General features: G+C 35.9%; 1 protein-coding gene across 1 annotated transcript in view; it reads left to right on the top strand.

The window, feature by feature from the left end:
* The window catches only part of PRDM5 (PR/SET domain 5), a 243,976-nt gene that overhangs the window by 88,295 nt on the left and 132,403 nt on the right, over positions 1–23,278 (top strand). The window contains exon 3 of the mRNA XM_063108707.1: positions 6,300–6,422. Within this exon, the coding sequence (XP_062964777.1) occupies positions 6,300–6,422 (123 nt within the window). The remainder of the gene's footprint in view (positions 1–6,299; positions 6,423–23,278) is intronic.

Genomic DNA, 23,278 nt, shown 5'->3' with positions numbered 1-23,278 from the left:
CAACGGCTATACTGTTAAGGCAGTTTCCTAAGTTTACTGTGGAAAAGATGATGCACTTTTCTCTGTGTGTTTCAGTTTGTATCAATTATTTCTTCTTTTAACATTAGCCCAATGTAAAAAGTACATTGAAAGGCAAGACATGGAATGCTTTTAAATGCTTTACATTAAGTCTCATTACCTCTCGTGTAATATTTTTGAAATTTTAAAGGAAGTAAAGGCAATGGAAGTTTTTTTAAAAAAAGACACATTAGCTGAGCTTTTAGTGATTAAAGCATTTGAAACCATACCAAATGAAAGGCTTCCATCTCTTAGTGGTCAGTTGCCCAACAAGTATAAAATTTGCTTAGCTACATAAATCTGACCAGGTTTCCAGTTAAACTCGTCTTTGTGTCTTTGGAAGAATCACGAGACCTTTGTGAATACTGATTAATTTCTTATAAAGACATCCTCAGCTAAACATAAGATGTAGCAACCAAAAAAGCTGCATCAGCAGAAACAGTGCCCAGATCATGGGTCATAATGGTCCTTTCTATGCTGTATTCTGTCCCATGGAAAGAGGATGTTGACAAATTAGTTTGCATCCATAAGAAGACAACCAGGATAGCGAAGAAACTTAAAATCACATCAGACAAGGGAGGAGTTACTCGTCTTGTGAAAGAGAAAACAGAGAAAGAGATATTCCTGCCTTCAGAACTTTGAAGGGCTATATGTGGAAGAGAAATTAAAAGTACATGAGAGGGAAGAGCTGGAGTTGATAGCAGTGGGTTGCAGAGTAACATGTTCCAGTTTGGCATCAGAAAGTGTCAGTGCAGGTGAAATGACATCTGTTTGCTGCTACCTTATAATGGCACTGCTCCTCCTTCAACTGTGCAAGCAGAGGGTATTTTAATATGTGTTTGGATTTGAATCGTAGTGTTAGGGTATCCTTCATGTTTCCCTTGAAAAAGTTTACATGGCAGAAAAATGGTACATATGTTCCCAGCAGTGCCATTGAAAGTGGAATGTTTGTTTTTAAGGTGTCTATTTGCCGCAGTAGGCCCAGTTTTCTCATTTTTCTAATATCTAGTGATTAGAGAATGCTCATTGGTGTAAAGAACTGTCATGCGTCTTATTCCATTTGATGCTCACATAGTTTCTGTGAAGTTGCAGGGCAGAGAATTTCCTCCCCATTTTAGAGGTCAGGAGTGCGGCTCAGCTAAGTGAGAGAAAAGGAGTCATCCAAAGTGACATGCAGTTAGAGCCTTATGTAATTCCTGGGTTTTTGGTTCCTAGTCCAGCATTTTTACTAGTCCAGAATGCTTTTCTGAGGTTCTTTTCAGCTATTTATATGTTTAAGGCACTAAATATTTGTAACAAAAAAGAGACTTTATTTTCTCATCACTTTTAAGTGTTAACTTTGTGCATATCATATTCTGAATGTTATTCAGTAAAGAGACAGGGATCTGTAAAAGCCTGTGTTTTTTCTTCATTTGTTTTCCCACATGAAGCGGGGGGAATCCACGGACCAGGATGCTCAGATAGCAGTTGGCTTGGGTGTGGGGTGGGAGGGAGACATAAGCATATAAGCTGCAGTGGGGTGTGTGTGTGTGTTTGCATCAAAGCAAGCAAGAATTTTAGACAGACTCCTTTGACAAAATCAACAGGAGAAATAACCCATGTCCTTTTCTTGGAAGTTATAAGTCACGAGAGTTTCCTATTGATGATCGTTACTGATTTTTGAAAGTGCGTCTCTTTTTTGTTTTAATCTGACAACGATTTGCTGTCAAAATAGATTACTTGAACACATTTGCTTCTTTGTACTTGTAAAGATATCCTGAAATCTGGTGAATTAAACACTGAAGGCAAGGCATATGGCTTTACTTCAATTAAAAACAACTGCAGAAAGAATGCCTGTAATGTAAATACAAAAATACAATGGTATTTTATACTCTAAAGACATCCTTACTCTAAATTTTGGTGCTTGAGACTGCCTTCTTTGAAAAGCCTTCTTGAAAGACAGAAAGGGAAATATATTTTCTTTAATAAATAAATCATACAACATAGCTTATTGTAACTTCTCATTAAGGACATTATTATCTATTTTTGAACTGACTATATTTCACTGCCGTTAAATTTTACATGTTAAATCAAATTCCATTTATTAGTTACATTTGCCACTTCTGGGGGACAAATCTGGTTGATTATCTTTGCCCTCAGAACCTTGATGGCCTGTATGTAGTGTGTGAAAAGTCCCCTAGGCATTTGAAGTGGTTGAAGGAAAATAATAAAGTAACAGTGTAGACCCTTCTCTTCGAAAATTGACCATCCAAATAATAAATGAGCTTTTGTCTGCAATAGACCCAATTTAACAAAGGAAATATTTAAATTTAAGAAAAGAAGATTTGTGTCGACTATCTACTTCCAGTTTTTTCTTTCACTTACATGTTAGAATTTTCTCTAATTGCATTGAATCTTTTTATGGTTTCCTCTGTCTTTTTCTGGGTGGGAAGACAAAATTAGCTGCAACTTATATTCATCACTAATAACCTTTAGCCTGGAAAAAGGTACAGATCCATAGTAGCAATGACCAGCGCTTTCTTTCTCTCAGATCCTTGAAAAGTGATGTCGGTAGCATTATCAGAGGCTAGAACCTGCCAAGTTTTTACACAGGGATAATTTTCTTTTAATGTAAAGTGACAGAATTATAGAGACATGAACAACTATATTGAAGTGCGAAGGTTTTCATTTTCACATGAAGGTTTCTTTCCCTTTCCTACTTTAGCTAACCTTTTTGTGTAACCAGCGTAGGAAGCCTGTGCAAATCAAACAGATTTTGGAATTGAAATGATTTTCACTACAAGATGAGAATGTTGACTTTATTGCAGGCCCCAGATATGCAGAAGACAATCCTCAGTAGGTCAGTAACCAATACACTTCATTTCTATGAAAATTCAAATAAAAGATGATATTTTAGTTTCAACAGGAAAAAAAATCCACTTTGGCTGCAAAGGTTAGTGAGATGCTGGAACATGATATTAAGAGGAGTTTTCAATCTTTATTCATTAGATTTAAAAAATTTAAAAAATGTTCAATTTATTACCTCAGGGTTCAGTATCAAATTAAAACAGATAAGTGGAGATTTTAATAATAGCCATCTGTCTGGAGTTGTTTTGATTTGGTTTCACTGGAAATAGGAAGGGTGGATTAGATTATCTTTGGATGTCCCTTTTAGATGTGTTAGTGAGGAGAATGCTGTGGTTAGTGTAGGAAACTAAAAGTCAAGTGAGCAGGTAATCTAACAGCTTTAGTGAAGTGTTGAAGACTGGGGTGGTGGAATGAGGAAATGACCAGCCACTTGAAAGCAAGAAAAAACAGGCCACAAAGAGCAAAGACTGTACAGTAACTTAAAGAGCAAAGACTATAGGAACTTAAAAGTCATTTGGGTAAGGGTGTTTGGAATAAAGTGGGTGGTGACTTTGTTAACAAACAAAATTATTTCAAATATGAATCTGTAGGAAACATACAGTATAATGCTGGCTGTGATAGTGGTGTTATGAGAATATAAGTAATAGTAAATCAGTATGCAGATTTGAAGCATTTTAGTAAAAATTAAATTGTGCATTTCTCTCAAAATGGAATATTGTATGAGAAAGTAATAGTAAATGCATACATCTAATGGACTGAAAAGGAAAATGAGTTGCTAATACTTAATAGTAGCTGAGCATAGTTGGAGCCAAAGGGCCTGAGTTTAAAAAGCTGAAATACGTAAAGAACAAACCGTGCCCCTGGTAAAAAGCTCTAATGTGCTTAGTAGAATGAGTCACAGAGAAATCATTGTTATATTTCACATCTTTGAAGAAAGAACGCCAAATATCAGACACATCTGATATACATTGTGCTTAATACTGGGTAACAGACGTGAGACTAAGAAGGATCATAAACTAGTTTCTCTAAGTAGTGTTATCCTCTGAAACTGAGGTATGCCATGGGCAAACTCACTGGTGTTTCCCTATGTAATGTTAGTTGGGTTGTGTGGATTTCAACAACAGTTGTAGGTTTTAAATTTCAGTTCTCCTGAAAAAATTTTTCTTTCAAATATCTAATGGCATTGCTACCTGCTGTGCTCGATTTAGCTGTTTGTCTGTAGAAAGTTTTGTTACTATAGCCATGGAGGTATCTGAAAGGAAGGACTTTATACTCAAATATTTAGACTTATTTGTTTACTCTGCTAAAAGAAATGTGAACTGGTATCCTCTTTGAGGGAGAGGTGCAGAGTGTGCTTTCTCTCTACCCATAGCAGTGTTGCTGGACGTTTTTGGCATCCCCCAGTGGGGCTTCTGAGTCTGGGACAAGCAGGCAGGCAGAGCACTTTTCAGGCACCTCCCAAAGGAGATCTTCTCAGTGTGTTTGTTATTTAGTGAGAAGTGTTATAAATTCTCATAGCTTCATACCATCACATATGAAATATAAATATGAGGTAATTATAGACCTAAGTTCTTCCTTTAGCAATTGTAACATCGAAAATTGAATTCCTGCTTCCCAGAGAGGGACTGACATTTTATTAGAGAGATTTTTAAAGGATTATTGAAGATTCTTGGGCATTTAAGAAAACTGGAATTGTTTGAGGAACATGGCAGTATATCAGATAGTAGGAGCAGACTAACTGTATTTTTTCCTGGACAATATATATTAGAATCTTGAAATATCAGTTTTTGCACTGCATGTAGCAGGTGTTTTTGTAACGAATTTTTGGGTAAAAATAACTGTAAATACCCAAAGTAACTGTAGAGATGGCTTTCTGGTCTGTATGTCAGCACATGATCTGGTGTCTGCCAGCCTGTCTGATCTCCGCATCCGTCACTTTCTCCATTGCTCCTTTTGTTGCAACCCCCTGAGCTTCTTAATTGTTCTGTGAACATAACCTAATTTGCTTCCAAAGTCAATGCCTTTCTACTTACCCTTTACTTGCTGTTTGCTCTGCCTGGGGACACTCTTTCCCCAGCTCTTTACTGGCCTGTTTCCTCCCTTCCATTAGAACTCTTCTCAGGTTATCTCATCAAAGAGGTTTTACCTGACCACCCAGTATAGCACTTCTCCTGTTACTCTTTTTTCTCCTACTCTGCTTTAGTTGTCTTCATAGCACTCATCTTTACATGAAGATATAGTCATAGTCTTTACTTTTAAGTGCTTTGAGGTCAGGGGCTTTATCTGTTTTGTTCGGTGAAAGATTCCTAGTGCCTTAAGCCATTAAGGACTTAATAATTACTTGTTGAATGAATGAACGATTGTCCAAGTGTATTATGAAAATACTCATACATACCTTATTGGACTTATTGTCCTTTATTTTATAAAGTACAGATTTAGAAATCTGGAGTTTGTTTCTCCGCACTCTAAGTCTGCAAAGGTGAATTTGTAGCCTTTATATTTGTGTTACTTGGCGTTGGAGATCTGGAGTGCCAATCACTCTTTTCCTCTACTCTCCTGGATTCCAACTGAATATAAACATGAATCTCTCTCATGGAGATTGGAGCATATATTTTATTAAACTGGGCAAATGCCCAGGATCTGGCAATGCAGGGGTTTTGGAGAAGATAGATTCTAAGTAACTTGGATTCAAGAATGTCCAATGGACTGCCGGCCCCTTTAGTAGTTACTCCAACTCCCTTCAGTTGTTAGAATAGGACTGACCAGTAAGTGCTAAGACCTGAGACAAAAAACAGAGAGCCCACTGTCCTTGTCAGCAGTCTATGGGCAGGCCATGAAAAGACAAAAATGGTACTTGCTTCATTGATCCACTGGTAAAGAATGTGAAATTGTGTCCCATTGGATGTCAGATTCCCACTGGTTAGGTGCTAGCAAGTTCTTTTATGGAGATGTTACAGTAGGCAGTTGGAGGGAGAAATTGAAGTGATTGCTCCAGCTCCACCTGCCCCAAATAGAACCAGTCAGTACTACTCTCTTCTGGGGATAAAAGAGGAAGGGGTACAATGGTTATCCACTGAACAATTGTGATTGCAACACATATATTAAAATATACCTACAAAGAGAAATAATTTTGACCAGAAAACAGCTATCAACACAGGACATGTCTGAGAGTTGACTGCAATTGTGAGTCATCTAGACACCTGCCAAATGAAATAGTAGGCTTTATTTGTACATGTGTTCGAGGGAGGAATGCATGTTAACCCAGCATCTATTTAGCACTTGTCAATTAAAAAGGTATATACTTCTGAAAAAAAAAAATCATGTCCTACCCTTGACATGTTTAGTATGGCTAATAATGACTTCAAGTGTAAATTCAGGAGCCTTTTATGTTTCAGGTTCGGGGGAGTAAGGGAGAAGTTCTATACATTTTGGATGCTACCAACCCACGACATTCCAACTGGCTTCGCTTTGTCCATGAGGCACCATCTCAGGAGCAGAAGAACTTGGCTGCCATTCAAGTGAGCTTATTTGCTTCTTATTTGTACTATGCACTGTGAGGGGGGATGGATTAATTTATAACTGTACTCTGTTATAAATTTATTTCCAATGACCTGCTTCAAATAACAGTAACTAACTCATAAAAGCAGAGAAATCTTGTCTAGACAGGATATGCAGGAAAGGGCAAACCTACCTGTAAACTAACACCTGATCACTCACTTTATGAGAGTTCTTGAGGGGATGAATTATAGGGTTTGATATTGTCCTTGGCAGATCTGGCTTTCAAGTACTTTTATTTCATTCAGTGAATGTTTATTGATAGTATTTTTGGTTTGATAGTTTATTTGGTTCATATTACCATACTCTGTGTTATTGTTTGGGAAAGGCCTCATGGAGAAAGTTTACTTGGGTATGTTTCCTATGACTAGACTGAGCTTCTTGGGGGTGATATGTTAGTCAGGACTCTCCAGAGAAACAGAACCATTAAGAATATATATACATATATATGTATACACACAGATAGACATACATATATACAAATATATCTATATGTACATGTGTATGGGTGTGTACATATATATGTATATGTGTACACATGTATACACACATATATACATATACACACACATACACACGAGGGTACTTCAAAAAGTTCGTGGAAAGATTCATATTATATTTTAATTCTATTTTGCCACACACTTTTTGAAGTACCCTTGTATATATTTATTTATTATAAGGAATTGGCTCAAATGATTATGGCAGCTGGCAAGTCCAAAACCTGTAGAGCCAATATCCCAGTTTGAGTCCTGAGGCCAGAAGCTGCTGTAGAATCAGGAAGAGTTGATGCCCCATATCAAAGCCCACCAGGCAGGAGAAGCTAATGTTCCAGTCAGAAGTTTTTCAGGTGGAAGGGTTCTGTTACTTGGAGGTGAGTCAGTCGTTTGTTCTATTCAGGCATTCAATTGATTGGATGAAGCCCACCCACATTATAGAGGGCAGTATACTTTATTCAAGTCTACCGATTTAAATGTTAATCTCATTCCAAAACACCTTTACAGAAACACCCAGAAAAATGTTTGACCAATGGTGTGGCACCCCGTGACCCAGTCAGTTTGACACATAAAAGTAACAATCACAGGTGGCAACCATGTTTTACTGAATTATGTTTCCCTGTATCCTAGTATATTGCTGCACATAACATTAGACTCTGATACAAACTATAAGTTGAATTTAGGCAATCCCTCAATGGAAATTAAAGCAAGAGAAAAAGATGCAGTTTTTAGAGGGTCCCTGTAATTAAAATGCATTGGTTAGATGACCAGGAGAATAAGGAAATGTTATGTTCTGGTAGAGAACTTACTGATCATGTGTGAAAACTCAGCCTCCTGGATCCTAAACTGCAGAAGAGGAAGTAAAGCTATGGTAAAAGCAAGAGGGGAAGGGAAAAAAGGAAGAAAGGAATGAACTGTATTTTAATATCTGCCATGTGCACGTGTTCATATACATGCAGTCATTTCTTCATAGAAACTCTGATAGTTTGATAAGTTATTGAGGATTATGCTTATTTCTTTCATTTCTGAGTATAAAATTAACAGTGGTAAGAGGGAAAATGCACAGAATTAAGTTTTAAAGTATTCAGAAAACAGTCAACTAGAATATTCCATTTCCTAATCTTGTCATCTAATCATTTTAAGTACAAATAAGTATTAGATAATCCACGTGATTACTGTCTTTTTTTGTATAGATACATAAGAGATGACACTTATCAAATGGCTGAGTTGGGATGGAAATTAGGATCTTTGACAGCCAGAGATATTCAAGCCACTTTTCAGATCATGAATGAGATAAATTGATCCAATCACAAATTTAAACTGACCTTTATTTTTTAATATGTAGTTGTTAATTTTTTTTTACAAGATTTTTTATATTTTATATTCTTTCATGGCTTCAAACTCATCTCACAGGATCTTTGGTTATGTCATAATTTTAATTTACAGACTCAGTTTGTTTCTTTGTAAATACTGCTATTATCAAAATTGCCTATAGAACCCTGAAATTTACTTTAAGTGAACCCATTGTTTTGGTAGGTTCTTCATTATTGTGTTTGTAGAGAATGTTATTTAAACTAGATTATTTTCTTCTTATGCTTAAATAATGACTTTAAGTTTTCCCCAAATTCTTTTAGTTTTTGAAATTTCTTCCTTTTGGCTATCATTTCTGTAGAATCAGTAACTCTGTTCATTTAGCTGAACTTTTCAAGGTGTTATGTGCTCAGCTTTGAGTTTTGCCTCAGACCTTCTCAGATAATCAATCCTTCTTTAAAAGTTCCCCTTAGCTGTACATCTTGCTTATAATTATTTCCTTAATTAATGGAAAACTAAGTCAATGAGTGTTTATCTTGATCTTATACCATCCACATTTGCTATTCTACTGTGCCCTATCTTTTATCATATTATAGGCACTCTCTCGTTTTTAGTAATTACATTTTCTAAGACACAGTTTTCATGTTCATTTGGTGCATTCAATGCAGTACTTTTTTCCTCTATGTCACCTGTGTTTTTTTCCTTGAGAATAGGAATCTACAAAAGATGACAATTGCAACTTTGGTGTTCCAAGAAATTATTAATGATTTAGCAAGAGCGGGGGCAGGTGAGGATGGGATTAGGAGTCATGTAACTAGAGGCTCTGTCAAATTTCACTCATGAATTTAATTAGAATCTAAATCTGTTTATAGGCTACTGTAAGTGTCTTTTTGTCTAGAAGCAATCAACAGTGGCTTTCATTTCTTTTAACACTGTTTCGCCCTTTCTTAACAAGGGGATTGAGTGCACTGTTACCATGTTTTTCGTCATAGAACACAATAGGGATCTCTGTTAGCTCCCTTGAGGTAATATCATTCTTATTTGAACAGTAGCTGGAGTAGTGGATTGCTGAGGGTTTGAAATCACATCTGAGCTAGGGGCAGAGAGCATAATAGTTGGGTCACTGGCTGAAAGCAATGTCAGCCTTCTAATTGGTTGGGATGATCTCCTGAGCATTGCATTCCAGAAACATTGAATTGGTAATAGCAGATCATAATGTTTCCTGCATAACATTATGAATCACTTTCATTCCAAATTGCATCTGAAATTTGGGGTATTCAGGAAATTTTTTATCTGAGCTCTATGTCCCAGGAGTGGAGTAAATGAGAAACATTTGTGGCTATGTAGCTTGCTTGGTGGAAAACGTCAATACTTGGTCCAATTTTTATGGACAAGGGGTTAAGAATTTGAGGTCTGTTTTGGAAGAGGATTGGAACTCCTTCTTGGAGACTTGATTATATTTCTAGTTTTGCAATTTATTTGATTTTGGAAAATTTGCTTTGGAAATGATGATTTAAGTATCTGAATTATTGAAGAAGGATCTAGTAAGCAAACAATTCTTCCTACATGCACACTTTTCAGAGTAAATAGTTGAACTGTGTGTTCAAACTTATGAAAAGTTTCCAACTATGACTAGAAAACTCTAAATGTGACAGATGTAGCTTAAAATGAACCAAAAGCATTCTTAAGCTCCAAAAGCATTCTTAAGCTCCAAAAGAAATGGATGATTTTTATTAAATATTAATTTTGTTGTACTAATGGAAAAATATGCATATGTAGTATTTCAAAAAATATTTGACCTAGTCAGTGTTTTGCAGGCTTTTAAAAATTTCTGATTTTTTGATAGGAAACTCTTTTTTAAAATACAGTGTTATGTCATTTAGAGTTTAAAATTTCCAAAAAATTAAAAGTTTTAACTCTAAACTTTTAATTTTTTTGGAAATTTTAGAGATAGTGTTCCATCTCATGTTCTTAAAGACATATTTTCAGACATATATTTTCTTGGGACTGTTTGCCATTTATTAACATAACCGAAAAGGTGGCTTGGTGTGCTAAGAAAAAGGAGCATATGGAAAAACATTTGGGTCCTTGTCCAGTTCATGAGGGGTGTCAAAGTGTGGTGATGCGCGAATGAGTTGAGAGGGCACTGGGTTTTGAGCTGATATGTCAACACAGTTTTGCTCAGACTCTGCTATCAGTTTAGATTTCCCATTAGCAGGAGCATTATTTTATCACAGGTTATTGTATCTCCTTTCTCTGCCTTTCCTGAGGATAGATAGTTGTAGGCAGTTTATCCTGGGGTCTTGTCTGGTGGCACATGGAATTTCAGTATAGCAGAGTTGGGAGATGAAATATGGATCCCTAAAGAGAGAAGCAACTTTGATGTTTTTAAAGCACAGATAGGATTTTCTTCATTGTCACCAAGCCACTGAGATCAATAGACTTCACAAATAGTGTTGATGCAAAATTCAAATAGCAGTTGTATCAACTAAGCAATCATGCAACCAACAAAAATAGCAGAAAGACTTACCACTCATATACAATATTATAGTTTTATCTAGTTCTCTTTCTTCTCTAATTATTTTTTCTTCGTGTTAGATTTATACAAACAGCATATCTACAATATATTCTAGGATCTATCTGTTATGAAATACTAATGTACAACTGCCTAGTGATTTTCTTCAGTAATAAAATAAAAAATATCATTTAAATAACTTGCAGAACTGTCTTTTTAATGGATTATCTTTCAGTAAGGTGCATATTTGTCTTTTATTACGGTAAAGTTTAAACTAAAGGGAACTTTCAAACAATCGTTTCTATGATGTTTTAAATACCAGCCTTACTGTGCCCATGTGAAGGGGAATTGTATTACTTATCAATTTATTATTTTTATTCAGGTTGTAGTTTATTGGCAGGGCAAATAGGTGTTTACAGAAATATCCTTAAGTTATACATAATGATAAAATTGAGATATATTGAGAGAGAGAGAGAGAGAGAGAGAACGCTACTATCTTTTATAACCTAACCTTGGAAATAATATACCATGTCATCACTTCTGTCAAATGCTATTAGTCACAGAGGCAAACCTGGTACAGTACAGGAAGGGACTACACGACGGTTTGAATAACAGAAAATTAGGCATTATTAGGGGCCATCTTTAAGACTGGCTATGGCAATGGTCAATTGGGAAAATTTATTTTATAGAAGGATTGGGTAAGGTTAGAGTGAATGGAAAAAGCAAGCACTTGATAAAGAATCAGAAGGAATGCAAAACCCAGCCCCATTTGGATAATACTAAGAAAGTTAATTTTGAGCAGTAGAAAGAGCATGAGCTATGCTGTCTGAAGGACTATAGGTAGATTCCTGGCTCAGACCTACTCTGGCTGAGCAGCTTACTTAACTCATTCATTCAACCAAGAGCTAGGAGCATCTGCCGTGCGCCAGGCCCTGTGCTGAGCACTGGAGATATGGCTAAAAAGATGATCTAGTTCCTGTGTTCATAGTGGTAAGGATAATCTTTAAAACTGTTTCTCCTCATGAATTGATTGTAATCATACCTACCTCACTGGATTTTTGTGAGGATTAATTAAATGAAATAACATATGCAAAACACTTGATCCCTATACATGCCAAATATGTTAGCTGGTATTTTCATTATCACTACCCCTGTCAGGTTTGTAGTTTTTGTTATAGTTTTATCTCTCTATAAAACAGAGTAAAGTCTGCTTTAATTCTTGTAAAGACTTCCCAAGGTATCTAGTATAATTCTGAGCATGTACAAGAATTCTCAGTAAATAGCCACTACTTGAGAGACAGTGTGCTGTGTGTAATGACCCAATACTAGTGGGCCTGCCTAGGCCATGGCCACAGCAGCCTGTGTTCCCTGCTGCTGAACTCCTTTGTAGTTAGATGCACAGGGAAGCATCATCTTAGGCCACTTGAGTACTATTTACTATGACATTGTACTTGCTGTGAGTGTGTGGACTGTTAGACACAAGAAGTGCCCTATGCAGCAGGTTTCTTATTCTGTTGTGTACTGAGACCTTTATTAGATTATATCGGCTTAGCAACCCTGGTAATAGCTTTATGATTGTTATGATTGTTTGTTTGTGCTAAGCCACTTTTCAGCTTTTTTAAAGAAGCAAATTTTGTGCAAGCCAATTATTTCTTATAGAAAGCATCTGCATTCTGCCTGCAGCTATCCTTCAAAATGGGCAGTGCTAGATACTAATAGGTAGTATCCCTAGAAATCATGGCCTTAGGAGGCTGAAATGCTATTGATATTTTGGTAACCCTGCAAAGCCTACCTCTGTGGCATTAACCAAAAGGAGGTGAGAGGTCTCAGGAGTGTTTGTTTCCTAATTGATTTGGGGCCTTTGGTAACTGGATTGGTAATAGTGAAAGTGTGAAGTAGAACTGAAAATAGAAATTCTGTGAAATTGTACTGGGGGGAAAGTGCCACATCTTATATTTAATAATTAATTTAAATTTATTATTGTTATTAGTTTAAAATTATACTTAATATTTAATTAAAAACCTTTAAAATTTAAAACATTTAAAGCATATTTAATTAACAATATTCCCAACACCTCCAGAATAGGAACTCAAACTACCTAATACGTATATCCACGGTCTTATTTAGATAATTTTATCTACATATTTATTTCTACCACTAGACAGTTTCTTAAGAACAGCAGCTGTATCGGTTAAGTTTGTTTTCCCAGTTTCCATGCATCTGGTGGGGACTCAGTTAGTGCTTGCTGAACTGGCCTCATCTGCTCATTCTTTTGCCTCTTTTCTGATGTGGTATACCTAGTTGAATGTGCCTTGTCAGTTTGGAAAAAACTTATGTCTGTTTCTTTTAAAATAACAGAAAGCAAATGCTTCCACTTGAACTCTGGCCTGCAATTTACGTGCATTTGAGTATTTGGTCTGGCAAAGTGTTACATTTTTATTGTGTGAGAGCTGAGTATGTACTTGTATGTATATACACATTTTAGTCTACTGTGTAAGTATTTTTATGTCTGAGCCAGACTGCTGTGTAGCCAACAGCACCTCATCATTAATGTCAAAAGTCTTTTTGCGGGCTGACCCAGTGGCGCACTCGGGAGAGTGCGGCGCTGGGAGCGCGGTAGCGTTCCGCCGCGAGTTCGGATCCTATATAGGGATGGCCGGTGCGCTCACTGGCTGAGTGGGGTGCGGCCGGTCCCCCCCACCCCCAAAAAAGTCTTTTTGCAAATATAAACACAGAGGAGGAGAGCCTTTAACTCAGATACTGTGTTGATTAACAACCAGAGAGTCCAGTATAGACTAACTCAAAAAACTGTGATATAGAATAACAAAATAGTGAAGGCTAATGGGAAAGAGGAGGTATTTGCTGTGAAGTGGTGGAGTGCTTTCAAATCCTACCTAACAAATGTAATAATGAAAGATTAGTATTTGAGAATTAATCAACACTGCATTAAATACACTGGAATTGGGCAATTTTATTCCAAAGCTTAAGAAGAGGTTTGATAATTAAATGAAGAAAGTTAAAAATTTTTTAGTTGCTAGAAAATATAATGAAAAAAGGAGCATTTGTCGTAGATGCAGTGAAGCAAACAACATGAGTAGCCCATTTATTAGAGGAGGAAATTAAACTAACAACCATATATATATATATATATATGTTTCCCAAGTGTTAGAACAAAAATCTAGACACCCCAAATTAAGCATGCATACCCCAAATTAAGCATGTATATCACTTGTTGCCACACAAAATTTTTTGTGTGAACATGAAATGGCTTTGTTTTTGTTTTTCAAAATTGGAGATACATTGGTAAGTTTTGGATTACTTTTCAATGGTTGGCATTAAAGTAGTCAGTCAGCAAACTGCAAAGTGAGGTGAATTTAATGGATATAACAGAAAACACTACAATTAGTAACATTAATTTTTTACCAATGGAAACTGAGTTTTCTAGGGAAATTTTTATTCAAAGAAGACTGTACTACATCCAGTGCACGAATAAATTCTCATAAAAGGTTCAAGCCACTACTGGACAATACAAAGTGAAATGTGAAGTTCTACATTCTATCATTGAGTTAATAAAATATTCAAAACAAGGTATAAAACTTCTCTTGTAGTTTATATGTTAATTAATGTAACTTGCACAATAAAAGTTACTTGTATTCAGCTAAATATATTACATTTGGGAATTTTGAAGTGTACTGGGTTGTAACATCTTAGGAAAAGTGTTATCATATAACTCTAATTATCCTTGATTATGTCTTAGTCATCTATTGAAATCCCACACGATTTTAAAAAACACAACTTGGAGAAAGGAAAAGGAAGATGACTTAGTGAGTTCTGGGCTATTGTCTGGGTGCTTTGTTGCATCAAGAAGGTACAGAGTCTGAATCGAAGAGGAAGTCTAAGATTTGAAAGTGGTCTTTCCTTTGTAGCTTTGTTTAACAGAAGTCTAGAAAGTAATTAAAAAATCATTATCATGATTGATTTATGCCAGAACTATATATGCTGTCTATATTATACTTAATTAAATGTGTAATCATTTGACTAATGTGTCTATGATTTCTTAAGTTGGAATTTAATGATCATATTTAATTCACCTCAGTGGGCAGAGATTAAATCAGCAGTATTTCCTGGTTTCTTTTCCTGTGGTTAATTAAATCCTTTGAGATATGGCTGTGTACACTTTACAGTAGTTTACACATCTGTCTGTTTTATTAATTTTGCAGATGGGAAACAAGAACCAGTCTTTCTGAGAGGTTTTTTTTTTTTTTTTTTTTTTTCATGGAAATATTCATATTATCTTTTATTTTCGTTTTTTTCATGAATTTTTTTTTTTTTTAACTTACACGGGTCCTCCCATATACTTTATTTATTTATTTATTCTTAATTTTATTTTGTCAATATACAATGTGGTTGATTATTGTGGCCCTTTATCGAAACCCCCCTCCTTCCTCCCTCTCCCCCCTCCCACCCAACAATGTCCTTTCTGTTTGCTTGTCGTATCAACTTCAAGGAATTGTAGTTGTTATGTCTTCTCCCCCCTGCCCCACCGACTCTACTCTTCTATAAGCAATAGTATGTAAACCCAGCTAGGCTTTTGAGAGCTTTCACTAAGTGACTTAATTCCATACCCATTTCTAGACTTTGGAATGTAATGTGCTTTTAGTAGTTTGTTTTTCACTTCATCAAACTTAAAGTCCTTATTATCAAGCATTTATTTGCTTCTGTAAGTATAGTCTGCTTTGTTTCAGTTCATAGTGGGAAAAGCAATATATAATAATTCTTTGGAATACTTTTCACCTTGCTATTGAATAAAACTTATGACTTGTAACTCTGTTGACATCATCTAAAACCCACAGGGAAACACCATGGTAATATTTTACTTCTAGAAAGTCAAATAATAATTAAAAACACAATACAACAAACACAAAAAAGCTCTGATTATTCATGCTTATGAAATGAGATTTCAAATTGTGTCACTTAGCCCATTGTAAAAATGTATCAAATTATCTAATTTTTGCATTAGCAGGGACCTCACAGATCAAATATACCCCTCTACTGTTAGTGGTAAAGAAACCTAAGTACTAGATTGGTAAGAGACCTCTCTAAGGCAATACTATGAGTTGTTCATGGAGGCCAGAACAGAATGAGAACATCTTTTTACCTGTTAGCATACAGTTATTGCCATGTATAATGTCTACTGTTTCCAAATAGCATGTGCTATCTCTACTTTTAAATCGTGTTATTTCTTTTGATTTCAGAAATAATGAATATGGTGTTTCTTAGGATTTTGAATCTCATCTACAACTTTCCTGTGATAATCAACGTTCTAGCCAGGTTTATTGTTCTACAGCGTGAACTCTTGCAGTGCTACTACTTGCTGATGCTGTTTTCCCTACTTTAATAAACACTTCTTACCGATTTCATCTTCTTCAGAACTTATCTAGGTTTCAAGGGTCAGAGTGAGTTTCAAATGTCTTCACGCAACTACCTCCAGAAATTCTACAGCTTTTATTCTCTGTACCACTATCTTGACCCTTTTAACCCTTTAATGTTATTTAGCTGGTTTATTCTATTTCTACTGAGGGCATATAACATCCTGCAGGGCAGAGACCAGCCTCATGTGTGTGGGTATTCTGTAATACTGTGCACATTATATGCTGCAGCAATAAATATTTTGAATAAATGTTCAGTTTATCTAATAGGTTTTTAAATTAATTTTTGGTATGTCAAGTGGTGAATGCTTGACATAATTCTGATCCTCTTTCCAAGGAGCACAGCTTCTTGTCTGATCTATTCTCTTATTTAGATTTGGCTAAAAAAAAATCCCAACTGTTGGGTAACTTTTGAATTCTTAATAATTAGTTAGGAAAAGGAAACTGATTCTGCAACCTCTCTTACAGCTCATTCTACCTTCCTGAATGCCATTCTTGCCTTTACTGTCTTATTAATTCAAAAGGAAATGACAGTGGATTTTCCTCATATTTAATTCAACTCTGCAGATACTTTATTGATAGTCTTCAGTGAGCAAGGTGTTGCATCAAGTACTGAGGGTTATACAGAGATAAATATGAATAGTGCCTGCCCTCAGGAAACTAAAAATCTTATGGGGAAGGGAGAAGGCAGGGGAAAGGAGAGACCTGTGTTTTGCTAATTCTCTTGCAGTGCAGAATAATAAATATTTTGATAATGATAATTGTATATAATTTGGGGTTATAATCCTTCCCCTGTGGAGCTTGTGTCCGGGTTGGGGATCAGCTACATAAATACAGATGAGTGTGGTAAATACTCTGATAGGGACAGCATAGACAGGTAGGACTTTTGCATGGATGACCTGTTGCTCAGACTTCCTTATTAAAATTTAGTTGAAAGTCTCTTTTCTAATGTGATATGGGCCAGTTCTTGATTAGTTAGTAGAAAAAGTTGGTCCTAATGGGGGAATCATAGAATTGATACTTCAAACATTTTAACTTAAGTTTTATAAATATATATTTATTTACAATTTATAGATTTATGACCAAAGCCACCTTGGTTCTGAGTATAGTTTCTCTCAGTAGAGTTTGCTACCATATTTTTTCATAACTACTACATATAGTACCTAATTTTACTGTTTTAAAAGTAGTATGAGCAAACTCTTGCAAAGCAACCTAAGTACAGGATCCTTCTTGATTTGTGGTTTCCCCTCCAGCTTTTATAATTGCTTTGTCTCATCTAATTTAACAATTTCTTTTACAGACTTTTGATTCTTTTCAAAACATTTGATTGATATTTTTTAGAAACGGTTACATTTTTTCTTACTCAGATATCTTTGGTTTATTAAAGTTTAGTTAAATTATATAATTGTGGTTCCTTGTCCCAGTGTTGTAAACAGGTGGATACAGACACAATGGAGTCTTGGAAAGCAGGCATACCAGTCAAGTGGTGGGAACAGAACATGGCAAACCAGACAGCAGCTTCCTGAGAAAACTGCGCCTTGAGCATCATTCCATAGATTTTAGGGTATGCAGTATCCATTAAATCTAGGAATCAGTTAAGTGGAGGTCAGCTAAAAGAGCTTCTGATGTAAAGTAAAACAAATATGCAGTGGGAATGTGCTCTTTAATTGCTTGTGCATAAAATGCCTACCCTATTCTCTGCAGCATTATTTTACTCTAAAATTTCTTGGTCTGTCATTAGTGATAACTTATTTTTAAATAAAAAAGATGAAGTTTTTTTTTTCTGTCAGCAGCCTCTGTTTTCCAGAATCACATCACTTCTTTTCTACATAGCAACCTTTTCTTTTTATTCTCATCTTTTCTGTTGAGTCTTTTCTCTACAGTGTCAGATTTGTTTTATGAGATGCTTCAAACACTACTATCTCTGCTTGAGCCCCTTAGAGAAAGATATGTATATATGTTAGTGATTTGCAATTGATATTTTTTGTTTATAGACTTGACTTTTTGTTTAATATAGTATCCTGTTCTTAGAAATCATATTAAACTGTTTCCTTGCTGTGTGGCTGATTATGAGCTGTGATTAGAAAGGAGACAATTTTATGTGCATTTGGTTGAAACTTCATTTTTCTTATAAGACCTGATTAATGCACTCTAAAAATAAAATCAGTGTATCCTGCCCTGTTCATTATTTTAAATACATCTATCATTTCCTGCCTCCCATTATTTCCCTTGATTTCAAAATGTTTTCTTCTTACTCTCAAATAATTTTAAAATACTATTTTGCTTAAGTTATTGTATCAGTCAACTTTTCCTAAGACGGCTGCTTTGACAAACAACCTTAAACTTTTCGTGATTATAGCAACAAAGGTTTCTTTCTTAATGACACAGTATGGGCTGAAGGGGCTGTGGCTTTGTGCACTGCTTGGTTCCACATGGTATCTGAGTGAATAGCCTTCATCAGGGACGTGTGTTTTCCTGGTAGAGGGGAAGGAGAGCAGTGGCCAGAGTATGTGATGACTTTGAAAGCTTTCACTTGGACGTGGCTCGCTTTGCTTCTGTTCACATTTCATGGGGCACTTAAAGTCACCTGGTCATATTTGATAAGGTATGCACACTTTCCACAGGCAGTACTCTGAGTCACATGACAACTTGCTCTAGCCTGCTAGCTGGGAGGGGAGTGAATAAATTGGAGTACTGTCACCCAGTTATGTCTCATTTTAAAGATTTTTGGTTTTATTGTTAGATTAATATTATAGGTATGTGTTGTGAATTTTATTGTGGAAATTATTTTTTTTTCCTGATGTTTGTCAGCCTTGTATATTGACTCTATAGAAACGATATTGATGTGCAGGTTGAGACTGATTCAGGGTTTTAGAAAGAAGGGTAAAGTGAGAAGATATTAAATATGAAATTCTTACTGTTTCATTCTATTTTCTTTTCTGCACCTTAATCATATATCTTCTACTTCTATTGATTATAGAAGTAGCAGTCCAAACTTTTCTTCCCCTATGCTGGTATAAATTGTTAATTTGTAAGCCCAGGAGTTGTTTTGAAGATGATTTCCTTTTGCATGGATTAGCCATTAGTCATTTTATCTGGAGAGTGTGGATTTTATGAATTGTGCCTTTGCCAATTTCACCATCATGATTTTTCTTACATTGTCCACATGTGGACAGCAGCCTGCCAACAAGTAAACAAAATCCAAGTTAAGTCTCAGGCAGATGCAGCTGAAATACCATCTCACTCATGGCCTCTTCTGGAGTTTTATTTATTTGCACACAGTGGGGATTACGATTTTCTTGTGAAATAGAGATAGTTTCTTTTGCTGTTCTGAAATAGTAGAACTGAACCTCAAATGCATGAGTTCATGAAATCTATCCTAGTGGGGCATGGTACTTGAGAAGGGGCAATGGGCAAATTGTCAGAGGAAGTTGAAGTTTATAAGTAATGCTGGATGTTGAAGGGAGATAGGGAATTTGAAAAGTAGATTTATCTCCTAGATATCCAGTAGTAAATGTTTTCATGTAGTGGTAGAATCAGAAAGAATTAGACTGGAAGGCATCTTGAGTTTATTTGGTCCTAGCCATTGCCACAGTACAGAAGTAGCTGATAAAATCTTATCAAATAATGGCTTACATTATTCTATATAATTTTGGAGGAGGGGCCTCTCAACCTTACAGGGTTGTGTGTTCCAGCTTTTCACTGACATCCTAGTCAAATATTTTTCTTAATTCCATACCAATCTTCCTTTTAGTAGAGTGAGGCCTGAGAGGGAAAATAGTGATCAGATTAGCATGTGTATGTACTTTTCCTTTTAGATTCATTAACTAGATGTTCCTAAAGACAAGTTTATTTCACCTGTGATTGAATCTAGCTCTGGAAGGGATGAGATTATAAAGTCCAACTCCATCATTTTACAGATGAAATAAAAGAGTTCCAGATGATAAGAGGCTTGACCAAGGTGACAGAGCCCAAGAGTGGCAAAGCCAAAGCCAGAAGAGTAGTCTTTTATTCCCTAATTGTTTTTCTGTTGTATACCACATATAAGTAGCTACTTTAAGAGTGTATTAATATTTGATGTAGCTAGTCAGTGGAATATGTTTTTCCTGTGCATGATATTGAGACCACAAAATAGGTTTCAAGTCCAGTGCCTGGCCAAAAAAAGAAAATTATTTTGTGTGTCATTAAAAATTAAACAGAAAGAATAAAAAATTGAATTGGGCCAAATTCCCTTCTGCCCTTAAATGTACTTGATTATTTTAAGCTCATATGGAAAATATTTTATCCAGTGAAATTGAAATTATAGTTGCATAAATTATCTAATTCTACTTCATTTTTTACCTAGCTGGTCCAGTTCTTCTTATGGTGCTAATCCTGACCTCAGGCTTTAGACTGGCTTTAGGATTTAATATTGGTGTGATTACAGTTTATTTATCATCTCTGAGCCTCAGTTTTCTGATATGTAAAAATGCAGTCGGATTGGAGGAGTTCCTGTTGGAGATAGACCCTTATGCTAATCACTTCCTGTGTATCTACTATCTATCAGGTGTACTTTACATATTCCATATTGTTTAATCCTCAGAACAACTCTTTGAGGTAGATACTAATGACTCCATTTTATAGGTGAGGAAACTGAGACTAAAAGAAGTTAAGATAACTTTTCCTAAAGAACCATAGCTAATAAGTTGTATACTAGGATTCAAATTCAAGTCTGTCTGACTCCGAAGCCCATTACCTGTCCACTGTGCTTGACATTTCTATCCATATCTCCAAGGCTACTATGAAGATAAAATGAAATAAAGCAAATGAAAAATTTTAGAAAACTGCCAAGTGCTATATATGTGTGGGATATTATTATTTCTTCTGAGTGTTCTTAGCCATTTATCAGAAACTATCAGTAAAGTCCAAGGAATAAATAAGTCTAGGGGTATTATTTTTCCCCTTTCACAGTGAGGAAGTTGAGGCTCACAGGGATAAGGAAGATGGTCACACAGCTGCAAAGTAACAGAGTAGTATTAATTCCATCTGGTTCTCAAGCTCACCACCCTGGCCGCCTCCTCCAGTGCTCCTCCTCAGGCTTTAATTCTTGCTTCTGGCATAGGGGATGGGATTCTTTTGCCCATGGATTGATTTCCTGGGATGGAACTTTTCGTCCAGTGTGCTAAGAAATCCTGGGAAGCTAAGAATTAGGTTACCAGTGTGGGAGGAGATATTGATGATAGTACTATTTTCTTATTGTGTTAAGACCATTTACATTAATTTAGTCATTCAGAATTCATGACAGTTGAAATTTTATTTGAATTCTACTGTATTTATATAGCAACTATTCTAAAATTTCTGAATTTAGAAATCATTATTTTGGTGCATAAGAATTTTGGTGGAGCCCCTGACTCCAGAGAATGCTCTCCGTAGCACCACCTCTGACGTTCTGTTGTTGAATCATCCTAGCAGATAATTGCTTTTTGCCAGATTTGTTTATCTTTATTACATAAGTTGTTTTGAATACCTTGACAACCAGCATACGTAGAGAAGCTCTTGTGTATATAAGTTTGCCTGTAAATCTGAATTCTATATTATGATGTTATCAAAATGATGAATCTAGTAAAATCTAAGCCACTACTATTTTTTTCACCTTTCTTCAAAGAAACAGAATTCTGCTTTCTGCTTTTCTTGTCAAAACGCATTGGCTGTCTAAAGGAAGAGCTTTCAAGTAATTTATCATCTAAAGTAATTTTTTGTTGTTGTTGTTGGAGATTATGAATGAATCCCTTTACAGGGTTGAAGGACAGTAATTAGCTTTCAAAAATAGCTGAATTGACTGATATTCTTGAGTACCTGAGTGAAGGACCACAGGAAAATATATTTATACATACAAAGAAGAAATAGATTCAAAGCTAACATTTATAGTTAGTGTTTTTAGCTGGTCAGTTAGCTTAGTTTATTAGAGCACAGTATTTAAACACCAAGGTCACAGACTCGGATCCTGGTATCAGCCAGCTGCCAAAAGACAAAAAAGAAATATATAGTTGGTGTTTTGTTTTGAATACTTAAGAATTATTATTATTAAGTAAAGCAACGTGTGTAAATGTTTGAGAGAAAACTTTTTCACTTTGGACTCATCCTCGACCTTCTCTCACACCGCATATACAATCTGTGAGGAAATGGTGTCTGCCTTCCCTTCAGTGCACATTCAGGATCTGATCACTTCTCACTGCCTCCTCAGGTCACCACTATCTATGACTTGGATTATTGTAATAGCCTCCTAGCTGTAAATAAAAAAAGGAAAATGTTAGTAAACTAATAAATGTTTTTTGTCTGTAGTCACAAGCTTTTTACTATTTATTATTTGTAAAATATTGAGCAGCTCTTAGTTTATACTTGATAGTTCTTGTCCACTTCGTGGAGGAAATCATCTTTTGGGGAGATGAGAGCATTACATTTTTTTTTTTTTTTGTCTTTTTGCGACCAGCCGCACCGCGAGCACACCGGCCATCCTTATATAGGATCCGAACCTGCGGTGGGAGCACTGCTGCACTCCCAGCGCCGCACTCTCCCAAGTGCACCACGGGGTCGGCTCTGAGAGCATTACATTTTAGAAATTCATTGATCACATGAATTAAATGTCAAAAATCACAGAAGTAAAGACCAAAGAAATGACAAAAAAACCACAGAAAGAAAGAATATGACCAATTGAAGTTAAAGGCAGTTTGTATAGAGAACTCCTAACTAATTGATGCTGTATGCATTTAGTAGCTGAGAGGTTTCATGAAGCAGGGATGCGAGTTGTGTGCCTCAGAGGACGCTGAGGAGTTGCGGTAGGGACTGAGCTCAGTATTTTCTGGGAGGAAGTGTACCAGTTAGACTGAAGAAGAGGAGGCAAGTTCATTTCAAGGTTAGTTGGGGATGAGAGAGCGCAGATTATGGGAGTCCTCTTAGTAAGCTGTTGGGATCATATATGGGGACATGACTGGGTCTAAATGTGAAAATCCCAACCTGGGCCTGGAGATGGGGGAAGGAGGTGAACCCAATCCATACTTTTGCTAGTGGAGTCTTACATAGAGTTCAGAACG

This window comes from Cynocephalus volans, chromosome 9, assembly GCF_027409185.1.
Source record: "Cynocephalus volans isolate mCynVol1 chromosome 9, mCynVol1.pri, whole genome shotgun sequence".
Taxonomy (NCBI): Eukaryota; Metazoa; Chordata; class Mammalia; order Dermoptera; family Cynocephalidae; genus Cynocephalus; species Cynocephalus volans.
This window is presented reverse-complemented; position numbering and strand designations above follow the sequence as displayed.